The 20890-nt window shown below is 43.4% G+C and overlaps 1 protein-coding gene across 8 annotated transcripts in view; it reads right to left on the bottom strand.

The window, feature by feature from the left end:
* EP400 (E1A binding protein p400) overlaps positions 1-20890 on the bottom strand; it is a 95212-nt gene that overhangs the window by 23136 nt on the left and 51186 nt on the right. For 5 of the 8 annotated variants that reach the window (XM_080941060.1, XM_080941062.1, XM_080941063.1 and 2 more), the window contains 15 exons: positions 18415-18551; positions 16690-16859; positions 16094-16268; positions 15852-15988; positions 15045-15231; positions 13770-13936; positions 12093-12262; positions 10988-11227; positions 9241-9405; positions 7533-7691; positions 5237-5331; positions 4532-4797; positions 2711-2913; positions 2446-2615; positions 927-1123 (listed from right to left, as the gene is read on the bottom strand). In XM_080941060.1, coding sequence (XP_080797186.1) covers positions 927-1123; positions 2446-2615; positions 2711-2913; positions 4532-4797; positions 5237-5331; positions 7533-7691; positions 9241-9405; positions 10988-11227; positions 12093-12262; positions 13770-13936; positions 15045-15231; positions 15852-15988; positions 16094-16268; positions 16690-16859; positions 18415-18551 — 2638 coding nt within the window. The remainder of the gene's footprint in view (positions 1-926; positions 1124-2445; positions 2616-2710; positions 2914-4531; positions 4798-5236; positions 5332-7532; positions 7692-9240; positions 9406-10987; positions 11228-12092; positions 12263-13769; positions 13937-15044; positions 15232-15851; positions 15989-16093; positions 16269-16689; positions 16860-18414; positions 18552-20890) is intronic. The other 3 variants (XM_080941065.1, XM_080941066.1, XM_080941067.1) reach the window with 1 other exon arrangement.

The raw sequence follows: 20890 nt of genomic DNA, 5'->3' as shown, positions 1-20890 counted from the left end.
TTTTTTTCCTACAACATTCACTGCTTTGCTTTAAAACATACTTTAAAAATTTTAAGCACATAGATGTTCTGCTTGCATGTATGTGTGTGCACTATTTGCATGCCCGGTGCCCATGAAGGCCAGTGGGTGGCTCTTCATTTCCAGAAACTGGTGTTACAGATAGTTGGTGAGCTGCTATGTGGGTGCTAGGAATTGAACTTGGGTCTTCTGTAAGAGCAGCCATCTCTCCAGCCCTGAGTACTTGCTTTAAGGATGTTAAACACTAAAAGTCAAGAAAGCTTAAGTTAAACCATTTTTACAAAAATATTCACAGGGATGAAAAAGAAAAACGAGAATTTTCCAAGAGAAAAAGAAATTCTAAATAGAAAACATATTAAGAAGTGAGCAATCAAGGTTCAGTGCTGTCTCTTCTCATGTTAACTCAGGTCCAAGACACAGTGCCCTTATGTTTGTGCTTTAGGGGTAGGAAAAACCCGAGATAGCACTGAAACAGGATGCATTTTTGTCTACTTCTAGGTTTATAAGCACATCAACATTCTGCAGCACAGAGCAAGATGGCACCACCTTACACTCGTGTAATAATACCACACACATGCAGTAGGGTAGGTGTTGTTAAAACAGGATATTACAATGTAGCCCAGACTAGCTTCAAGCTCATCATCTTCCGTCTAAGCCTCTGGAATGCATGGATTTTAGCATTTGCCACCATGTCCAGTAAATATCAAGTACAAAGGCCAGACAATACAGCAGCACTAGAAATATGTCTAAAAGAAAACTAAACCTCAGTTATGTAGGAACTTCTAAAGTTCAACTGCAGCATAGTACCTCTGGCTCTACCTCCTGTGTTTGTTACTGAATTCATTCCCCCACACCTTCCACAAAGCTCATTACATACACATCTAGGAGTTGGCCAGGATTATTATCACCTGTATATGTGGATGTCCTTGCACCTCCCAATTCTATCACACCACTCCTGGGCTTTGGCATCCATAACTGGATTTAGGTCATTATCATAAAATACCACAGTGTCAGCCTCAACAAGGTTTATGCCAGTGGCACGGCTATGGGTGGAGAGAAGGGCACAGAAAATCCGCCTGTCTCTGTTGAAACTCCTCATCAGCTCCTGAGAGGAAACAAAGTACTTAGGTTAACATTTCTGGAGAACAATGGGAGACCTTGGACACCTTCTATGATCTGTCAATTCAAGTTATTTTGTAACAGTCTGATATGTTCCATGAATAACATCTTAGCCTGGCTCTCCTGCATGCATGCTCTTCCTTGTATGCACAGCATCTCTACGTCATGTTTAGATAACACAGACATCATGTGCCTAAGATGTCATGCCTATCTAGTACTTGCTGTCAGCCCAATCTGTAGGCCCCACAAGAAAGCAGAGTCTTGCTAGGGAGGGAGTTGTGCTTTCTCCTTTTTCCTCAGGCAATGCCAGGGCACTCTACAGGCAAGAAGCCCCTGGAGTAAGGCTGAGGAAGCACAAAAACATCTCTAACCATGCGAGATAACAAACTTCAATGAATGTTGAGTACTTTTGTAAATTATTTCCAGGCCAAAACTAAAGTTGACCAACCTCTCTCTTCAAAGAACTACCCAATTTTCTACAATATTACAAAAAAGCTAGGGTCCTTTCTATTTGCATACATAATGTATACAAACTTTGCATTTGCTTTAAAACATAAAAAGAACAACTCAAGTCTTCTTCAGCACCATGTTTTTCTTACCCACTCATGACCTCTGTACTATATACTCATGCTTGTGCTGAGACACTTCTGGTAAGGACTTTCTAGTCTGTCATTTGGAGTTCTGAAGAAAGTTGGGGTTCACTGCCAAGGCACAAACTTTCTTTGTGTCCTTTCTTCTGCTGGATATTCACTGTTAATAATCACGCTTATCATGTGCACTTATGCACAAATCATTCAATGAAGCACTGTTGCTACTGTGTGAAGTCCTAGACAGGGATCACTACATCAACTGTCTATCCATCTCTGAGGCTGCTAACCCATGCTGCTTTCTGGGAGGTGTGCTACAAGCACTATACATTAACCAAACGTTAAATTAACAAACACAGCCAACAAAAACATGGAAAAACTTCTTAATTTCTATTTAATTGTCAGTTAGTCTAAAAAGTACTCACATTTTTGCTAGATAGCCACCTCTTAAAGTATGTTAGTACTATCCCAGTGTGACTACAGATGACCCCAATTTGTCCTGAGACACCTAGGACCAGACATCATCCAGCTGGCTAAGAAGCTTGATGAGGTGAGGAAAAAAAAAAAATCAAGAAAGTAGTCAGTCTGGAACTCAAAAAGTTCTAAATGCTACCTATTCTGCATTTAGAGGCAGTGAACCTCACAGCTGTAGGAAAATGAGGCCTAAATCCAATGATTTATGGTTATACCATGGAATCACCACAAAAGGATTATTTCTTACCTGTCGCTGTTCACTGTTGGCATTTTCATCAATCCGAACATAGGTGAGATAATGGAAGTTCAAGAACATCTCTAAAATGTCCAGCATAAGAACCATCTGAGATAAAATCAGCACCCGACGTCCTTCAGATTTCAGTTTCTGTAGCAGGATTGCTAAAGCTTCTAACTTCCCTGAGAGAGAGAGAGAGAAAGAGAGAGAAAGAGTCTTGCACTGCAGAACAAACAGTATTTCTCATCCCAAACTATGCCAACAGGGTCTGTCATACCTGAGTCAAACTGCACCAGCCTCAGCTCCGGGAACTGCAGTGAGCGCAGTGCTGTTAGCTGTTGCAGCTGCCGGTGGTAAGGGCCGGTGTGTTCCCTCAGGCACTGCCTCAGAGCTCTCAACCTGCTGCTATACAGTGAGGGCGGCCTCGCAACCCACAAGGAGGGTGGTGTAGCCACCACTGGAGGAATCACACAGGCCACCCTGAGGAGCAGAAATCATGTGTGGTCACTATGTGGTACTCTGGCCCCTCTGGCAGCAATGAGGTTTCTGGGCACGGCAGAACCCTCTGACAGTGTGAGTTGCCAGACAAGCAGCGAGAACTAGATCCTGTCACTGCAAGCAGCATAATCTTTCAGAGCTCAAGGACACAAACCCAAAACAACATCAGTCAGGACAGGCCTACATGACTACCACAGGCTTTCTCCAGACTATAGCCACTGGCTCAGATATTCTTTTGAGGACTCTTGGGACAGAAGTAAATTGTCTCTAAATACGAACCTTCTAAATAAATACTACGGGTGACATGTAACTTGAGAGGAGACAGAGGACACCCTATAGACAGAACTGCAAGGCCATGACCAACCTGATGATCCCACTGACCTCAAGTCATTCACAACACAAAGCTTTCTCTTCTAGACATTAGCTGAAGCTCTGCTTTAAATGTTACTTATTATACTTTGTTTTTCATTTGTTTTAAACTTTGAGACTCACTGGTTAACTCTGAGCCTGGAGCTCAGATATCCATCTGCCTGCCTCTGCCTCCCCAGTGCTGGAACTAAAGGTGTGCATGCACTCCCATGCCCAACTACATTTATTCTGAGTTATGCTTGTGCATATGCATGTGGTACCTGCAGAGGCCACAACTCCCTAACTCAGTGTCTAGAAACCAAACTGGGCACTCTGTAGGAGTAAGATGGGCTCTTAAATGCTTAGTTGTCTCTCCAACGTATGAAGCTGGGTCTTAGTGGTTTGTTCCCAAGTACATCTCATCTGAAGTGGCCATCTGTGATGTGTGAAGATGGCCAGCATTTCAAAGACAAACAAGAGCATGAGAACAAATGGCAGCAAATCTACCACACAGCCTGGGAAGGCCAGGGACGGGCTTGGCTCAGCCTAGAAATTTATGTATCTTCATTAATTTATGTATCTGTGAAACCTGGAAGGCAGGCTCTGAAGACTAAGCACAGGCACTGGGTAATCAGGGACTCTCTGGTCAGGGAGCAACAATGTAGTTCAACGTAGTTCAGCTAGAAAAGAAAATGACCCTGAAGCTGAACCTGGGAAGCAGGGCTGGGCATACAGAAACTTGCATGGACTGTCAGTAGTCTGAACAGCAACAGACATATCAAGGCCCAGCAGGAACAGTGTGGCTAGTTGTGGTGTTCAGCCCACTGAGGATGCTCTACTAACTTGTTCTGAATTCTACTCTTCGATGTCTCCAAGTAATATATAGATAGTTTTGTGGGTCAGTTTTCTAAAAGAGCTAGTTAATAACCTAAATACCAGGCCCCTGTTCCCAAAACACTTCAAACCCCAAGAAACTCAAAAGACAACCTGAGGAAAAGTAATTGGAAATAAACAGTATTAAAAAATAAAATCCAAAAAATGAACTACAGGATGTGGCAACTCATACTAGCATTGAGAGGAGGAGGCAGGAGCATCAGGAAGGGTTCAAGGCAAGCCTAGTCTAGCTATATAAAATTGAAGGGCAGCTACATGAGACCCAAAATTAAAAAGAAAAAAGAAAATTTCTGGTGTGCATCAGAGTGAAGGAAGAGAAAATAAGGGTAAAGATACTCACCTAAATACACTAACTCACCTGTCTAGAACATCTCGAAGAGACTCTTGACGCTGACTCAATGTCAAAATCAGGTCACCTTCACTTTTTGAGAGTGACATGTCATAGTTTACTCCTTTAGGACCCTTCCCAAGGTTGCTAGACCAGCACAAAGGCCTCTTCCTTCTTCCAGGCAAGGAACAAATCCTCAGCAAGTCTCTGCCATACACTGGACTCTGGGAACAACGCCGCTCATTGATAAAATGAATCTGATCTAACCGTTCCTTCAAAAGTCTGCTCTTCTCCTCCTTGATCAAAACACACCAGAAAGACAAAACATGACGGGGGGGGGGGGGAGGTTATGTGAGCAACAACCTGACAAAAATCACCTCACTGAAGATTTTTGGGAACTATTATGAACACATTCATCTCAACATCCACGACCTACTTCTATGAAACTACTGGCAGAAAAGATGAGGAAGCAAAGGAGCCTTCCTTCTCTGTCCTCCTAAGATATAGAAGACACTGAGAATAAGACAAAACAAAAGGAATAAAGACCACAATGTCTGCAGTCAGAAGCCTATGTCAATTTCTCTCGTTGGGAACAAGGGTTAAACCAAGGCCCTAATTCAAATAGCATGTGCATCTCTGAAATGCATAAACAAGAAAGGACCCACAGGCGCCTTGGCTGCCACAGAAAAGCTACTTGCCAGTGTGTGCCCTTGCATCTATGCACCTAAGCCTTACCTGGGTTGGCCCAGCAGCAGGAGAAGCTGGTTTGGAAGCCAGGCCAGGTTCTCCAACAGCCATAGCACTCACTGCTACTCGACCCGGAGCACCAACTACAAATGGAAAAGCAAACAGCTGAAGGAAATATAGGTGCAGTTTAAAGTAAAGCACTTGCCTGGGATGCTTGAGGAGTTCCATCCCTAACACCCTTGTGCTCCTGGCTCCCAAAGAAAAAAGGAAAAAGGAACACCAATATTCAACAGATCCATTCCTAAAGGTAGACTGTAAGGCCGAGGTGTAGCAGCATGCTTCTCCTCAAATCCCAAGAAAACAGAAGGAGCTGGCTCTTAAGAGTTTGGCACATCAGGGCACTAGAGAGATGGCTTAGCAGTTAAGAGCACTGACTGCTCTTCCAGAGGTCCTGAGTTCAATTCCCAGCAACCACATGGTGGCTCACAACCATCTGTAATAGGAGTCGATCCCCCTCGTCTGGTGTCTGAAGATAGCTACAGTGTACTCATATACATAAAATAAGTAAATCTTAAAAAAAAGAAAAAAAGAAAAGTTTAGTACATCACAGCTATGTCCAGAACCAGAGTCAAGACTGTTCTGGCACAGACCAATCACATACCTGTCCTAAGTTAGCCTGATAACCTCCCCTGTCCCATAATGGTAAAACACCAAAGGTAATCAGCATATAAAGAACGGCTCCTTGCTTGCCCAGGAATCAAACTCGCCTACCAGCTCTAATACACTGAACGCAAGCAGGTAAGGACTGGTCCTTAGAAGAGAAGCTGGCAGAGAATAGGTTAGATGCTCAGAGCCCAGCAGCCATAGGCCAGCCAGAGCAGTGTGCAAACCCTGTACAAAGTGCATAGCTCTACTCTCAGGGAGCTCTAGGCACACTTACTAAATATTTGGTGGTTCCAAAGGTTTCTTTCTTAAATATAAATAAAACTGTATATATATGTGTATATACATGTAGGATCATGAAAGGTAGCCTTGTTCCCGGTGATGACCCTGAAGGGATGATAGGTGCTTCGCCTGGATTCCAGGCACCAGACCCCTGTCAGTAGCCACAGCTTCCCATAGATTTATGGCCTCCAGTCACTTAAGCTCAAGACAGATCTCCATTTTAATGAGGTACCTAAAGGCCTGGAAGACTTAGCCAATAAACTCTCCTTGCCAGACACTCCTCCCTGTAAAAGGTATTTAACCTCAAGCCCACCCTGAAAAGTGGGGTATGGTCTACACTTCCACTTTCCCATGACAATAAATGCCTTAAAATCTCGGACCATCTCCTTTCATTAAGATCCACTGTGGGGAGCCATGAAAAAGGCCTTTGCCTATATCCACAGCCATCACCAAGCCAAGCCAAAGCCCCACTACCACCAAGTTAAGAACTTTCTCCAGTTAGAGCTTCCCTCTTCTCCCCCTTGGCCCTGGGCTAGATTCAGCCTGAGGGCAGTGAAGGGACGGGGGGGGGGGGGGGGGGCAGTCTGTTCTCAGCCTGGGTGTCTGAGAACCTGAGAACCAGACGACCCTGACCTCCTTGAAGGCCTGGGAACCCCCAGCCAGCTCCAGCTAACCCGCGCCTCAGACTGTGCTTCCCCAGCCCCAGAGAGGTGTCCTGGGCTGTCCTACAGTCTAACACCCACCCAGCAACAGTGTGGCCTCAGTGTGGTCAAACTTCCTGTGCCCTGACTCCCTGAGCAGCTGAGTCCTGTGGCAGAACAGGCGCAGGACCCCACTAACCCTACATATACATACATATATAAGAAAAATTAAATAAACACTTATATGTGTATATTTTTTAATATATGTATACTGAACTTTAAAATATATTTATGTGTGTATATATTTAAATATATTTAAATATATATACCTATACATGTCTATAAATAAAAAACTATGTATCAGTGGTTTGCCTGAATGCAAGTATGTGTGCCACATGTGTGCCTGGTGCCTGTGGATATTATAAGTACATGACAAGTTCCCTAGGACTAGAGTTTTCAATGTCTGTGAGCCACCAAGTGCAACAAGTACTCTTAACTGACCCCCTAAGTTTTTTTTTTATTAGAACAGTGGGTTTGATCATATTCAAGCAGTACATTTGAGAGAAAAAGAATATACCAAGTTGATGTCATGACACATGTGTGAAAACCAGACTATCATAAATAAGGCTTTGACATGTATAAGGCCCAATGGCCAGAGGTGCATGACTCCTGCCAGTCAACCCCCAAACCCCCACCCAAAAAAAAAACAGTCCATAAGAAGTTCTCACCAAGCCTTCTTCCTGCTTGGAACACCCTACCTTGTGGGGTCAAGGGTGCAGGGCTGGGGCCACTGGTTGGGGGCTTGCTTCCCAGGGTGCTATGCACGGTGCCTGCCTGAGACACAGTCTGCATCACCACAGGGCCTGGGGCTCGAAGGTAGGGCTGCCCAGGAGCTGACACGATCTGGAGTACACTACCTGTAACCACATGTCCACCAGGAGCATCAGTAACAGGTGTGCACACAGTATAATTACACACTAGCCACTTCCAAATGGCATAGAAACAAATGAGCCATTATACTGCATACACATAGTCTCATTTATACCAGCAAATATATGCACAGCTCAGCAACTCTGACAAAGAAGGGATTATTTGACAATCTCAGATAAAGACAGAAAGCCATCTGGGGAAAGAGTGCTTTACACCAAATCAAGAAAAGACCATTAACCCTGAACATACCCAGGTAATATATCCACTGGTGACCACAGCTGTCCTAGAGTTGTGAAGGTCACAGAAACATTCACAGACCCATGTAGCCATTGCTGAAGGTATAAAAACTACCAGAAAGAGCTGGGCTTAGCTCAGGTGCCCATGACTCTGTGGCTAATCTTCAAGAGTCTGCCAAATGTCTATTATGTGCCTGAAGCTTCTTACCAAATGTGTGAGAGATCAAGTGACCACCTCTACACTCATGATGGCCCTGACAGATATCCTAAATCTCACCAAGAGAAGCATTAAAGTGTCACAAGAAACTATCACTCATCTAGAATCTAGGGCAGTGTCTTTCAGAGAGGCTGCTGGGGCAAGGTGCAGGGAAGCTAGTGCTGCTTTAGAACCTGTGAAACCTTAACCTAAAGGTAAGCAGCTGGTGCTAGATGCAGCTAAAGCTGCTGCAGTTGTCACCACATACCACTTAAGATTGATTAATTTTAACGAACTATTCAAATCTTACCACCTCCTTTCCTTTGAAAGCAGAAACTACATGTTCTTAGCCAAACGTCTGAGATGTTTATATCCAGGTGCTAAAATTAAAACTTTAAACTGACACATATCTTGGAAGTCTCAACTACTTGAGAAGCTGAGGCAGAAAGATGGCTTGTCTCAGAAGCCATAGGTCAACATGGGCAGCACAGTAAGAACCTAAATGATAGAAACACAGGAAGGGAGAGAGGAAGGGAAGGAGAACGGGAAGGAGGGAGGGAGGTAGGAAGGAAAGGAGGAAGAGAGGGAGGAAGGGAGGGAGAGAGGGAAGAAGGGAGGGAGGAAAAGAGGAAGAGAGGAAAGAAAGGGAGGGAGGAAGAGAAGGAGGAAAAGAGGAAAGAAGGGAGGGAAAGAGGAAGAGAGGGAAGAAGGGAGAGAGGAAGGGAGCTAGATAGACAAAAGCATTTCACCTACAAAAATTGCTGGTCTTTTTGGCATTTTTAGGAAAATTTGACTCATTCATACGAGAAAGCAACAAACACTTATACCTTAACTTAGAAGAGAGGAAACGCATCTCAAAGAGCGAATGGAATTGATAAAAATCGAGTATCACTTGCTTAGGGAACTGCCAACGTGACTCACAAATGTCATCATTTCTCAATAAGCCCTCAGGTCAGACTTGTTCAAGTCACTCCCTGGGGAAGACCCTGAACCTTATAGGAACTGACCCTTTTTACCTGGTACCCAAATAGGTTTTCAAGTGCAGTGCTAAGAGTGGAGTACCTCTATCCTTGCCAGTGACAGTATCAGCTGGTTGTCTCTTACCTTGCAGCTGCAGAGGCTGGCCGGCTGTGAGCTGCCGCAGCTGGCTATGTGACAAGGTGAATTTGTTCCCTTGGAACTGCAGTGTCACAGGTGTCTCTGGCTGGGCCACCCGGCTCTGTGGCCCTGCAATGGACGCCAGCTGAGCTATTTTCACTACTTCCCCACCTGTTAAAACACAGAAAAGGAGCTGAAGTGACATCCTGTGGAATAAAGTTACTGTACCATTGTACAACACTGTCTCACTATGAACCAGAACTGCTTATGCTATACTCAAGTATCTTCAACATAGGTTATTTTAAGATTAAAAAAAAAAAAAGACTATTAAATACCAGACTTTAGTGGTTAATCTATTAATCATAAACAACAGGGACTTTCAGTATCAACTATGACTCATCAGACTATTTAAGAAATATTTTTACTTTTCTCTCCAAATAATAAAAGGGAAAAAGAACAGTAAATATTAAAAAAATTCAGAAATTTATTGCATTAAATTGGAAACTCTTCAGAAAACTTACAAAATTTGAAAAAGTTTACATCCAGTGAATAAGATCATATCACCAACATATAAAACAACAAACTTCAATCACACATGCTTTTTTGTTAAAGTCTAGGGAAGCTTAAAGTCAGACATAAAACTCTTGAGTTTGTGTTAATTCAAATGAGCTCATGGGATTCGATATTACATATCAAATGATCAGAAGCTTAAAGACCTTTTACCCAATGGGTGGCTATCCAAGTTCAAATGCGCCTTTCCCAAGAAAAATCCATGCCAGGGTTAGTAAAGGTGCCATAAGGAGAACCGTTAGTGAAAGACTAGTAAACTATCTAAAAGGCGCCCTGCACACAGAATTAACTGTGCACAAGGAAGGGGAAATGAAAGTCAAAGACAGAGAGTTACACACAGACACTTAAATCTCTCACCAGTCCTCCTAGATGGATAAAGCCAGCTCCATCACTAACCTCACACACTACATGTAAGGAACTCCACACTAATGTAATCTCATCACCTACAGTATATGCAGCTCTTTCCTCTATTGTGACTGCCTAGGACAACCACTCCCCACTGTTGGACACAGAAGAGACTCCCAGTCTCCCTTGATGCTTTTTCCTCTCTTTCCAGTTTTCCAAAAAGGCCTCAATGTGAGTCTGCTCCATAACAAATATGAAATATTTGTGATCTGTAATGTTTTAGTTGGCATAATTTCTATGGTAGCCTGGATAATGGCTGTAGATGACTGGGAAACCTGCTAATTCCATGCTGGCAGTACAAAATTCAGAGTCTGGACACAAGTTTAGACAAAATGAGTAACAATGAGCTGTTTTAGTCTCTAATGAGCAAGTACTCACTGCCAAATTTAAACTTGGTAATGTGTGAGGAACTAAAGAACTAATAGTGTCTAGGAACCTAATGCTAATTCTCGTGGTCTCAACACTTGCCCCACAGTGTGAATGCTGGCACTGCTGGAACAGAACTGTGGCTAAGGCTAAATGAGGGTGCTAGCCCTTAACACCAGTGCAGCACAAGAAGAAAGCAGAGCTGGTTGAATGGGGAGGAGAAAGAGTAGAACAGAGCAGGGCCCTGGACAATGACCGTAAGCAAGGCCCCACCATGACCGGCATCACGCTCCAGGCCTGGATTGAGGGACAGACAGAGGCAGTGGACAGCAAAGGCTCTTCAGACATCCCGTGTTCCTGACACACTGCTCCAAGGCAGTGAGAGCAGACCCTGGACAGTAAGGCCACTTACTGGGCAAGCGGGCCTGGGCCTGCGAGGTAAGCACCAGCCGCTGGGGCGGTGCACTCTGCCCGGCCACCAGCGAGGGGGCCTGGGGCGGGGGCAGGGGTGGGCCTGGGGTGGAGGCCTGGACAGCGGTCTGAGCCCGCAGTTTCGAAGGATGGGCTGGGCCTGCTGCTGTGCTGGTCGAGGTGGGCTGGTGTCGAGGCGTGCCGATGGAAGCCTGCGAGCTCTGAAACGGGGCTGCTGCTGCTGTAATCAATAAGGTTGTGTTGTGCAAAGCTGTTAGAGGGTCTTCATAACATGGAGTATTCCACAACCCAACGTTAAATTACATAAGCATTATTTCACAGTCTCTCACATGAGAAGCCCACTCTTAGGACACAAACATGGAGGGGCTGGTACAGTACTTAGGTTGAGAGAACTTAAGGCTCTGTCTGTTGTCAATTAGTGAGGCTCCCTGTGAGGTGACAGAACACACAAGGCACACATCCTGGACTAGACTGGACAGGGCTGTCAAATGCTACCAGCTGTTAGAAAGCACTCTGTAAGCACGCAAAAGCTCCTGCTGTCAACGGTACAGAAACCTCAAACTGCTATTTTCAGATGAGGTTACAAGACCACTTCTAGGTCTTTCCCTGCCTCTTTACTATTAAGTGAAGCTAAAACAATAGCACCAAATGCAGCAGGAAGGCTCACAACTTCCCTCAACAACATTGACATACTTTTAAGAAAAATACTTTGCAGAGGTCCCATCACCTGTTCAGTCAAGAAGAACTTTCTTTTAGGAAAACCCAGTATAGGAAACAAACTCTACATCCAGGCACAGTGTTTGTTACATGCCTGTAAATCCCAGCACTTGGGGACTGGAAGCAAGAAGACTACTAGTTCTAGAGCATCCTGGACTACATAGTGAGGTCCTGTCTCAAAAAAGAGAAAGAGAGAGGGGGAAAGAAGACAGTATCTTCAACTCATCAAGATTGGCAGATGGCTCATTTGCAGGCCATTCAGGTGTCCACACCCCCAGCAGTGGCTATTATCACTCAGTAGGCCAGGAACAGAGTGTCAGGAGCTTTCCCACAGCCTTCCACAAAAGAAAGCTCATTATGTGAGATACCTTTTGTATCTGGGTTGGCAGAGAAAGTAGCAATCGGTGGCCGTCCTCGAACCTGGCCTTGTGGAGTAGCAGTGGATGCATTGGTGTTAGCCATCCGAGGTGGATGTGTGCTGGGGAATGCCACGGTGCGACCCTCAGGCTTCTGGCCATACTGCACAGGCTGAAATAACCTAGATGCCCATTGGCCCAAGCAGAAGACACAGCATCAGCACATTGCAAACAGTATGTGTTCTAGAGGACTGTCCCTCAGACCTCAGATAGGAAGGCAGGCTAAATGGTATCGAGCAGGAGCAAGGTGGCTACAAATATAGTTGGCAAGAATCTTGCATCAAGCCTGTAGGGAATGCTAACAAACTCTGTATTCAAAGGTTAGGTATCTCAACTGATAACACAATTATTGCACATTTTTAGGTATATGGCAAAGAATGTTAAGAAGAAAAAAGCTTGGAATATAACATCCATGTTGTAACTACAGTTTTGAGTAAGAGCCAAGAAAAAGCAAATTTTCTACCTAGTACATGTGACAAGATTGCTTATGAAATGGACAGAAAGAACAGCAGCTAGGAAGATGCACAAAGTGCCCAGCTAGGCACCTGTGTGATCACAGAGGTATGAGTTCTTTGACCTAGAAAATGGAAGGACAAACAAGGAGCCAGCCATAGAAACCTTGTAACAAAGCCCAAGGAAGACAAGTGGATGGCCTTGTCTGTATTCACAGGGCTATGGACTTCCTGTATGGGCTGTCGGGCTTGAGCTGAACTGCAAAGGAGGCAAGCAGGTCACAGTCATGAGGAAGCCAAGTTTAAAAAAAGCTTGAAGAATGGGCCTCTGATCTGTACAAATGCCCTATTTATAAATAAAAAAAAAATAAAAAAAAAACAAAAAAAAAAAAACAACTTTCTGTTTTGCTTTTTCACCTCAGCCAAGGATTTCGCTTCTTTTTTTAATCACTGGATTTAGTTTTTTCAAAAGCAATTACACCGATTTCATCCTCTATCCCTCCTGTCTCATGATTTCCCTCACTCCAAATCATCGTTTATATCATTCTATTGTTACCTATTTTGGTTTTTATTTGTTTGTTTTTAAGACAGGGTTTCTTCAGGCAGCCCTGGCTGTCCTAGAACACATTCTATAGACCAGGCTGACCACCAGCCTCTGCCTCCTGAGTTGTGGGATTAAAGATGTGCACCACCACTACCTGGCTGTACTACCACTTGTAGAACTTCAACTCTACTTGAAGTGCACTCACAAACAGGAAAACCCAAACTGTAGTAGTGTTCTCATCAGCTGTTGCTGAGCAGACCCCATGTCTGCCTATGCTCCAACCCATGAGCATACTCTGGATTCTTCCAAATGACATGTATGATTTGGCCATGCCAGTTACTGCCACAATAGACAGCTGCTGCTCTCGGACCTGACATCTCCCCAAATCCAAAAGCTTACTTTATTAAAGATAACCAAGAAAAGTAACTCTTGGGATTCGCTGCCTCTTATTAATGTAGTTGTGCTCACTGAAAACAAGGACATTCAGAATATTCAAGAACACAGCTTTTCTCATCTCAATAGACTGTCTAGGGTCAGCCAGAGGAAGAGACTGCTCATGGCCCAGGCATCTGACTTGCAAACAGCAGACAGTCTTGGGAGGAGCCACATGCTGCTTCTAACCCGTGCACAGACCTGCTGGCCTTGAGCTTCACTGCTGCTGGCCGGGCTGGCGGAGGAGGTGAAGCAAAGACTTCCTCCATGAGTTTCCGAGTCACCTTTTTCTTATACAGTAATTCAGCCTCATGTCGAGTGATTTTATTTTCTAGCCCAATGAGATCAAATATAGAAAGATCAGCTTCCTAAGAAGAAACAGAAATAAAAAAGAAGAAGAAGAAAACATTTAGTAATAGGTGGCAGAGGAAAACACTTGAATCAACTGAGGAAGCTGTTTTACAGTGTGGCAAGTCTTCTAATACTCAGGCCAAATCCCTTTTCACAGTGGGACAACAGCTATGTGGGCCTCCCCAGCATCATGTGGACAGACACTGAGACAACCTGGAGTGCAGAGAACAGTCATCATTCAACAGTGCAGGGATAAACAGCAGTCTTCCCCAGGAAAAGGGATGGCAGTAGGTTCTATGTGCTAATCACTTAGTGGTGGTGATGCCTGTAACACTCATTGTAGAAAAGGGAATCAGTCAGATTCATGACCGTGACTGGAAAAAACATGTGCCCTGCTTTCTACAGCACCACTAATGTGTATTTCTCAGAACTTGAGATAACAAGAAAGCAGCATCACACTGAAATAAATGAAAGAGAGAAAGTGGGTCAAGGAATCCTGTATACTGCAACAGCAAGTCAAATGGTTCAGCGGCAGTGGGACAGTTGGCAGTTCCTTAAAGAAGTAGATGGAATGGCTACATTAGCCAGCAACTCGAAGTGCACTCACAAACAGAAAAACCCAAACTGTAGTAGTGTTCTCATCAGCTACACTAACAACAGCCATAAGTGGAAACCACCTAGGTATGCATCAACTAACCAAAGGATAAACAAAAACATAGCCTTTCACAGCAGAATGTTACCTAGCCACAAAAAAGATGAACCTTGAAAATATTCTAAGTGTAAGAATCTAAATACAGTTCTATGAGCTGCCCAAAACAGGGATGTCCACAGACAGCAGCAACTGGGGCTCAAATGACCCTTCCACAGGGGTTGCCTAAGACAATTGGAAAAGAGATATTTACATTACAACTCATAGTAGCAAAACTACAGTTATGAAGTAACAATGAAAATAATTTTATAGTCAGAATCCCCACAGCACGAGGAACTGTACCAAAGGGCTGTAGCATTAGGAAGGTTGAGAACCACCAAGCAAGAAAGGGGTTAGGAACTGATCCATACAGCTATGTGGATTGTATCTAAAGAGTACTGGAGATTCTGAACTATCTTTCTAAATCTTCTACTTACCTTCCAGAACTCTCTCTCCAGAACTCTGAGAATTAGAGAGGCCGACCTATATTGCAGAGAGCCTGCTGCATAGGAGGAGCCTGGTACCCGTGGCTCTACTAGGCCAGGATGGTTGCAGATTCGCTGTAGCCGTGTCAGGACACTCAGGACACTGACAAAGTGGCCACTCTTCAGAGCTTCCTGAGTCCTGCTCATGGGAAAGAGACAGACAGCTCAGTGTATGTTCACCATCCAGTCTCACCATCAGTGACTCCCGACTTCAGAAAACACCAGAACTAGCCACATTTCCCAAGACTGGGTTAAAATGTTACATTGCCCCAAGTCTACATTCCTGAACAGGTTTTTACTGAGTCACTCCAGAGAGCCTGAGACAAGGGGTGGGTACAGGCAAATCTCAGGGACAGGCTGTTCCTTTATAAAGGGACCATGTTTCAGTAACATCAGGATAAAGTGCCCTGACAGACAAGTAGAAGCATCCAAGGTTTGATGTGTTAAAGAAATGATTAAGCCAGGTGGGATGAGAGTTCCTTTATAAGTGTTGCCTTGGTCATGGTGTCTCTTCACAAGAATGGAACCCTAACTAAGACAACAAACTCACGCAAGCAACAGCACTGGGCAGTGAAATAGATATCAAGATACACAAAAGGCAGGCGTGTAGATTAAGCATATATAATGGGAGAGTAAGAAAAAGGAAAGAGATGATGCTCTAGGTTTCAGAGTTTCTGGTTGTCTCACTGATAGGCACATTTACGAAGACAACAGGGTACATTTGCTTCTCACTGGGCAGGTGGGCAAACCAGCACTTACCTAGGCTGTAGAATGACATCCTCATATAAGGCCTTCTGTCGACTGGAAAGGCGGCACTTCAGAACATGCTCATACTTCCTGGTTAGCTGTTTCTCCACATCTCTCTTGGTTCTCCTCAAAATAAATGGCTGTGTGACCTGAAGAAAATAATAATCATTTTTCTTGCCTATATGCCATGGTGTATTTAGCAGAGGGCAGATATGCTTTAAATGAGTCGGCTGTAGTCACAAAAGCAAACATACCCTGTGTAATCTTATGACCATTTTGTGATAGTAATCCTGGTTTTCCTCATTGGGGGCTTTCAAGGGAAAGCTCAGGTAAGGCCTGGAGATCCCAGGAATGAGAAAGTGTACCATGGTCCAGAGCTCCAAAAAAGTGTTGTGGAGAGGCACATCGATCAGAAGCAGGCGCTGCTGGCTATAAACAAAATGGGGCAATGTTGGAACTTTGAAAAACATAAGTAGGCTGCATAACTTCTCTATAGCAATGTATAAAAAAAGTGGAGACAGAAACTCTACATATATCCTTGGGGAACAGACAGGCACAGTGGCACGCACAGCACTTGGGGAAGGGGAAGGAGGGTCAGAGGCAGGCAGACCTCTAAATTCAAGGTCATCCTGGTCTACATAGAGAGCTCCAAGATAACCAAGACTACATAGTGAAACCCTGTTTCAAAGAAAGGGACTGAACAAAGGGAATGATTATCTCTTAGGTCCAACAATGCTGTGACAAAGGAAAAGGAAATTTCTTTTCACTAAATTGATATATGTATGCAGTGATTTAGATTTCTTTAAGATGATTCCTTAGGTGAAGACAGAACACTTGAGGATGGTCAGACCTCTGCAGCTTGAAGATGGCTTCCCAGTGCCGCTCAGTCATGCCCTTCACCCGCTGCATTTCATCAACAACAAGGCATTTCCAGTGAACTCTTGAGAAGGCAGTGTAGCCCCTGAAGAACTGCTTATAGGACGTGATGCAGATGTGGAAGTTATTGGGCTCAGTCCACTCCTGCAATACAGAAAGAAGCTCCGTCTCCCCTGCAACCCTCTGTAGGCTATTGCTAGGCAATCACCTCAGTCAAGCTGGGCTTATCAACCAGCAATCCAACCCATTCTGCAGAACAACTAGACAAGAAAATAGAGTACCAGAGAAGACACTGGCTTTTATAATGTATAATCCAAGCAAAAAAGACAAAAAAAAAAAAAAAAAAAAAGATATCTACATTGCAACTAACTGCAATGAGATTTTTAAAGTAAACCTACGGTCTAATACATCTCCTCTAAAATCCATGGGAACGGGATCCTCACTGTGGCAGAATTAAAATTTGGACCTTCTCAATTCCCAAGAATGAGTTGGTGCTTTATGAAAGGGTGGCAAAGATCCAAGTAAAACTATTCTGCATTTCTACCCTCACCTAAGTAAGTACACAACAAGAAATATGTCATCTTAGAAACTGAAACCAGACCCTCACCAGATGCCAAACCTATCAGGAACTTGGTCTTAGATTTTTAATCTTTAGAACTATAAACAATACATTCCTGTTCTTTATTAATTTTCTTTTGTTTTTTTCTGGGGGGGGGTTCTTTATACTTTTACAGCAGGAGAAAAAGACTAAGATGATAAAGGATCTCTTAATAAATTTTGCTTGACATGGTATCTAACATGAGCCAAAACTTCAAATGATAGAAACTGATCTATATACATTCACTTGGAACCTGGCACTATTAAGTACTGGGGGCTAAAAGAAATGTGTATCTGTCACAAATATTCCTGTTTAATCCAGAGAAATCATACAGAACTCAGGAGGTCTCACACACTTCATTAGCAGAGTCTTGAGGTAGGAAATATTGCATTCTCTCTCCAGACAAATACTCCATTCTGAACTATTTTCATTACAGTACTGGGAACTGAACTCAGGGTCCATACATGTCAAGAAAGCAGTCTATTACATCTGTAGCCCAGAAGGAAAATGGGCCCTCAAACATAAGCAGCATTTCCCCAAACAACTAGGAATCCACCTGTGTCCTCTCTGCTTCATGGGGCTCAAATTCTAGACCTGAAAATAGGTTTGGTAACTTACAAATAGGTGAATAATATGCATTAAGCAACATGCAATCACACTCAAAGTGGCTGAAGCAGGAGGATCAAATGTTTGAAGCCAGCCTGGGATATATAGATTTTATGTTAAGAAAATCTAAGGTGTTTGGCTTTATTTCATGCTTAATTATTATTAAGGGACATGTGAGATATGTCTGTGTAGATGTGTACGTAAACATGCCTATAGGGATCAGACAACTCTGTGGAGTTGGTTCTCTCTTTTGTACCTTCAAATGACTTCTAGGGATCAAAATTAGGTTGTCATGCTTACGCAGCAAGTGTTTTTTAATCTGCTGGGCCATCTCTCCAGCCCCTGCACAGCAAGCCTAAAAGATACTTGGCTAAAGGAACAATTCCCTGGCACACCTCTTGTCTAGGAAAAAAAAAAAAAAAAACCTGGGTACATCTCTAGCACTGCAAAACAAAAAGAGAGAGAGAGGGGACAGTGGCAGTGGGGTGGCACTACCTGTCTCTTTGCCTTGAGTTCTCTGTGGCTGCCAACATAAGAAAGAGTTTTGAGGCCAGGACACCAGCGTTTCAACTCGAGTTCCCACTTGAGTATGTTACAACTCCTCATGACAACAAGATGAGGGCCCCAATTACCTATAAAAGAAAAAAAAAAAAAGAATCTGTGAGATCCAGTTACCTAAAGCTAAGTTTGATCATAAGTTTATTAAATATGTGGCCCACAAAGAAATGCAGAATCCAAGTAAACAAAACCTATCCATCCTCTACCATAATTACACTATCCAGAATAGGTACAGGCATGTTCCCTGTTGCATAACAGGGTTCAGGCTCTCCAGAAACACACAAAACCAAGACCCACTGATAAGCATATGAACTTCTATCACTTGAGCCTGAGAAAAGGTGTTTGTCTAGGTCAGATGTGGTGGTGCATGCCTTTTATCCCAGTATTCAAGAGGCAGTGGCAGGCAAAGCTTTATGAACTCCAGGTCAGCCAAAGCTGCAATAGTAAGACCTTATCTCAAAAACCAAACTAACCACCAAACAAACAAACAAACAAACCCTTTATCTATGGCAAGCAACTATCTAAAGCAAGAAAGCTGCTGACTTGAGACCTCAGGCCCCGATTAATCCTTCCCAGAAGAAAGTACCCTACAGCTCAGACAGACAGGCACCCACTTCTTGGCAGAGCACATTCAATTTACCCAGTGATCACACTTTGCCTGAAAACTGCATTTTATAAATCAGTGAGTACAACCCAGAGAGTTGAATGCACATAGAATCAAAGACGAGAAATGGCTGGTTTTAAGATAAAGCTGCACTTCACACATTTGTGGCCATAGCTGCAGCACTGCTACTGAGGCTGAAAGGAACTACTCAAGAGAAAAATGAGCCACTGCATCAGCAGAAGTTTCAGAAAAATACTCAGCACAAGTCAATAAACCTTTCTTTAGTGGTGATGCTAAGGATCAAGCCAGGACCTCTCTAAACACTAGGCTGAAGAAATGGCTCTTTCTGAGGACTCGTTTGACTCTCAGCACATAACTTCAGCTCCAGGAATATCTAACAACTCTAGCTTTGATAGGCACCCACACATATACACACATGTCTCTACACACAAACACATATATGTACACATAATTTAAATGGTGAAAATACAATCTTTAAATCTAAACATAGAACCTTAGAGGTTTAAAAAAAGAGAGAGAGAGAGAGAGACCAAATCTAGGAGAAACCTAAAACAATATTCTCTCCAGAAAGGAAAAACCTAAACTAGGGATAGAATGGTGGCTTAGCAGTTAAGAGCACTACTTCTTTTGCAGAGGATCCAGGTTTGGTTCCCAGCACCCACAGGGCAGCACACAGTTGACTGTAACTCCAGTTTCAGGTTATTTAATGTCTCTTCTGGCCTCTATGGGCACCAAGCATCCACATGGTACACAGACATTCACAGAGGCAAAATACTCATACATGGAAGATAAAAATAATGGGTAGAGTTGAGCATGTGCATTACTAGTAAAGGTTCTGTCTAGCATATACAGGGCAGGAAGGAAGATTAAGTTTGAAAGATGGCTCAGTGGCTAGGAGTGCATGCTGCTCTTACAGAGCACCGAAGTTCAGTTCCCAGTACTTATAGGTGCCTCACAACCACCTCTATTCCAGCTCTAGGGATAAAAAACTCCTCCTGGTCTTCAGACAGACCAAAATAAAATTAGCCTTGAGGCCAGACAGCGGTAGCACACAAATTTAAGCCCAGCACTTGGGAAGCAGAGTCAGGGGGAAATCTCTAAGAGTTCAAGGCCAGCCTGATCTACAGAGCAAGTTCTAGGACAGCCAAGGGTACACAGAGAAACCCTGTCTCTGTGTACCCCTTTTTAGAAAAGGTTTTTTAAAAACTTAAAAAAAAAGAAAAAAGAAAAAGTCAATAATCCCTTATGTAACAGTACCATGTACAATGAATATACACAATGAATATCTTCTTTCTTTTTTAGACAGATTCTCTCTATGTTATCTTGGCTGACCTGAAACTTACTAAAAATAGATCAGCCTGTCTCTGTCCCAAGTGCTAGGATTAAATGTATGTGTACCAGTACAACCAGAACAATAAAAATTTCTTTATTTTTTTTTTTAAACCTAACAGGCAACATGGTTGTGACCATGTATGCAAAGATGAGGCTAGACAAGACACACCAGGCTATCCCACAGTCACTACCATGGAAAGGAAATAGGTAACAGGGAGACTATTTTCTTCCTCCTTGTTGTTTAAGTTGCATTTATGTATTTGCATATTTACATGGAAGGAAGTGTGTGCCTCAGTAAGTATAAGAAGTTGAGAGGACTCTAGAGGAGTCAGTTCTTTCCACTCTGTGTTGTCTAGGTGATTGAATTCAAGTCTTCAGACTTCAAGGCAAGTGTACCTATTCACTGAACCATCTTCAGCTCTATTTTCTTCTTCTTCTTCTTCTTCTTCTTACTAA

This window comes from Micromys minutus (genome assembly GCF_963924665.1).
Source record: "Micromys minutus genome assembly, chromosome: 29".
Classification (NCBI taxonomy): domain Eukaryota; kingdom Metazoa; phylum Chordata; class Mammalia; order Rodentia; family Muridae; genus Micromys; species Micromys minutus.
The sequence above is the reverse complement of the archived record's forward strand: the minus strand, read 5'-3'. Positions and strand labels throughout refer to the sequence as shown.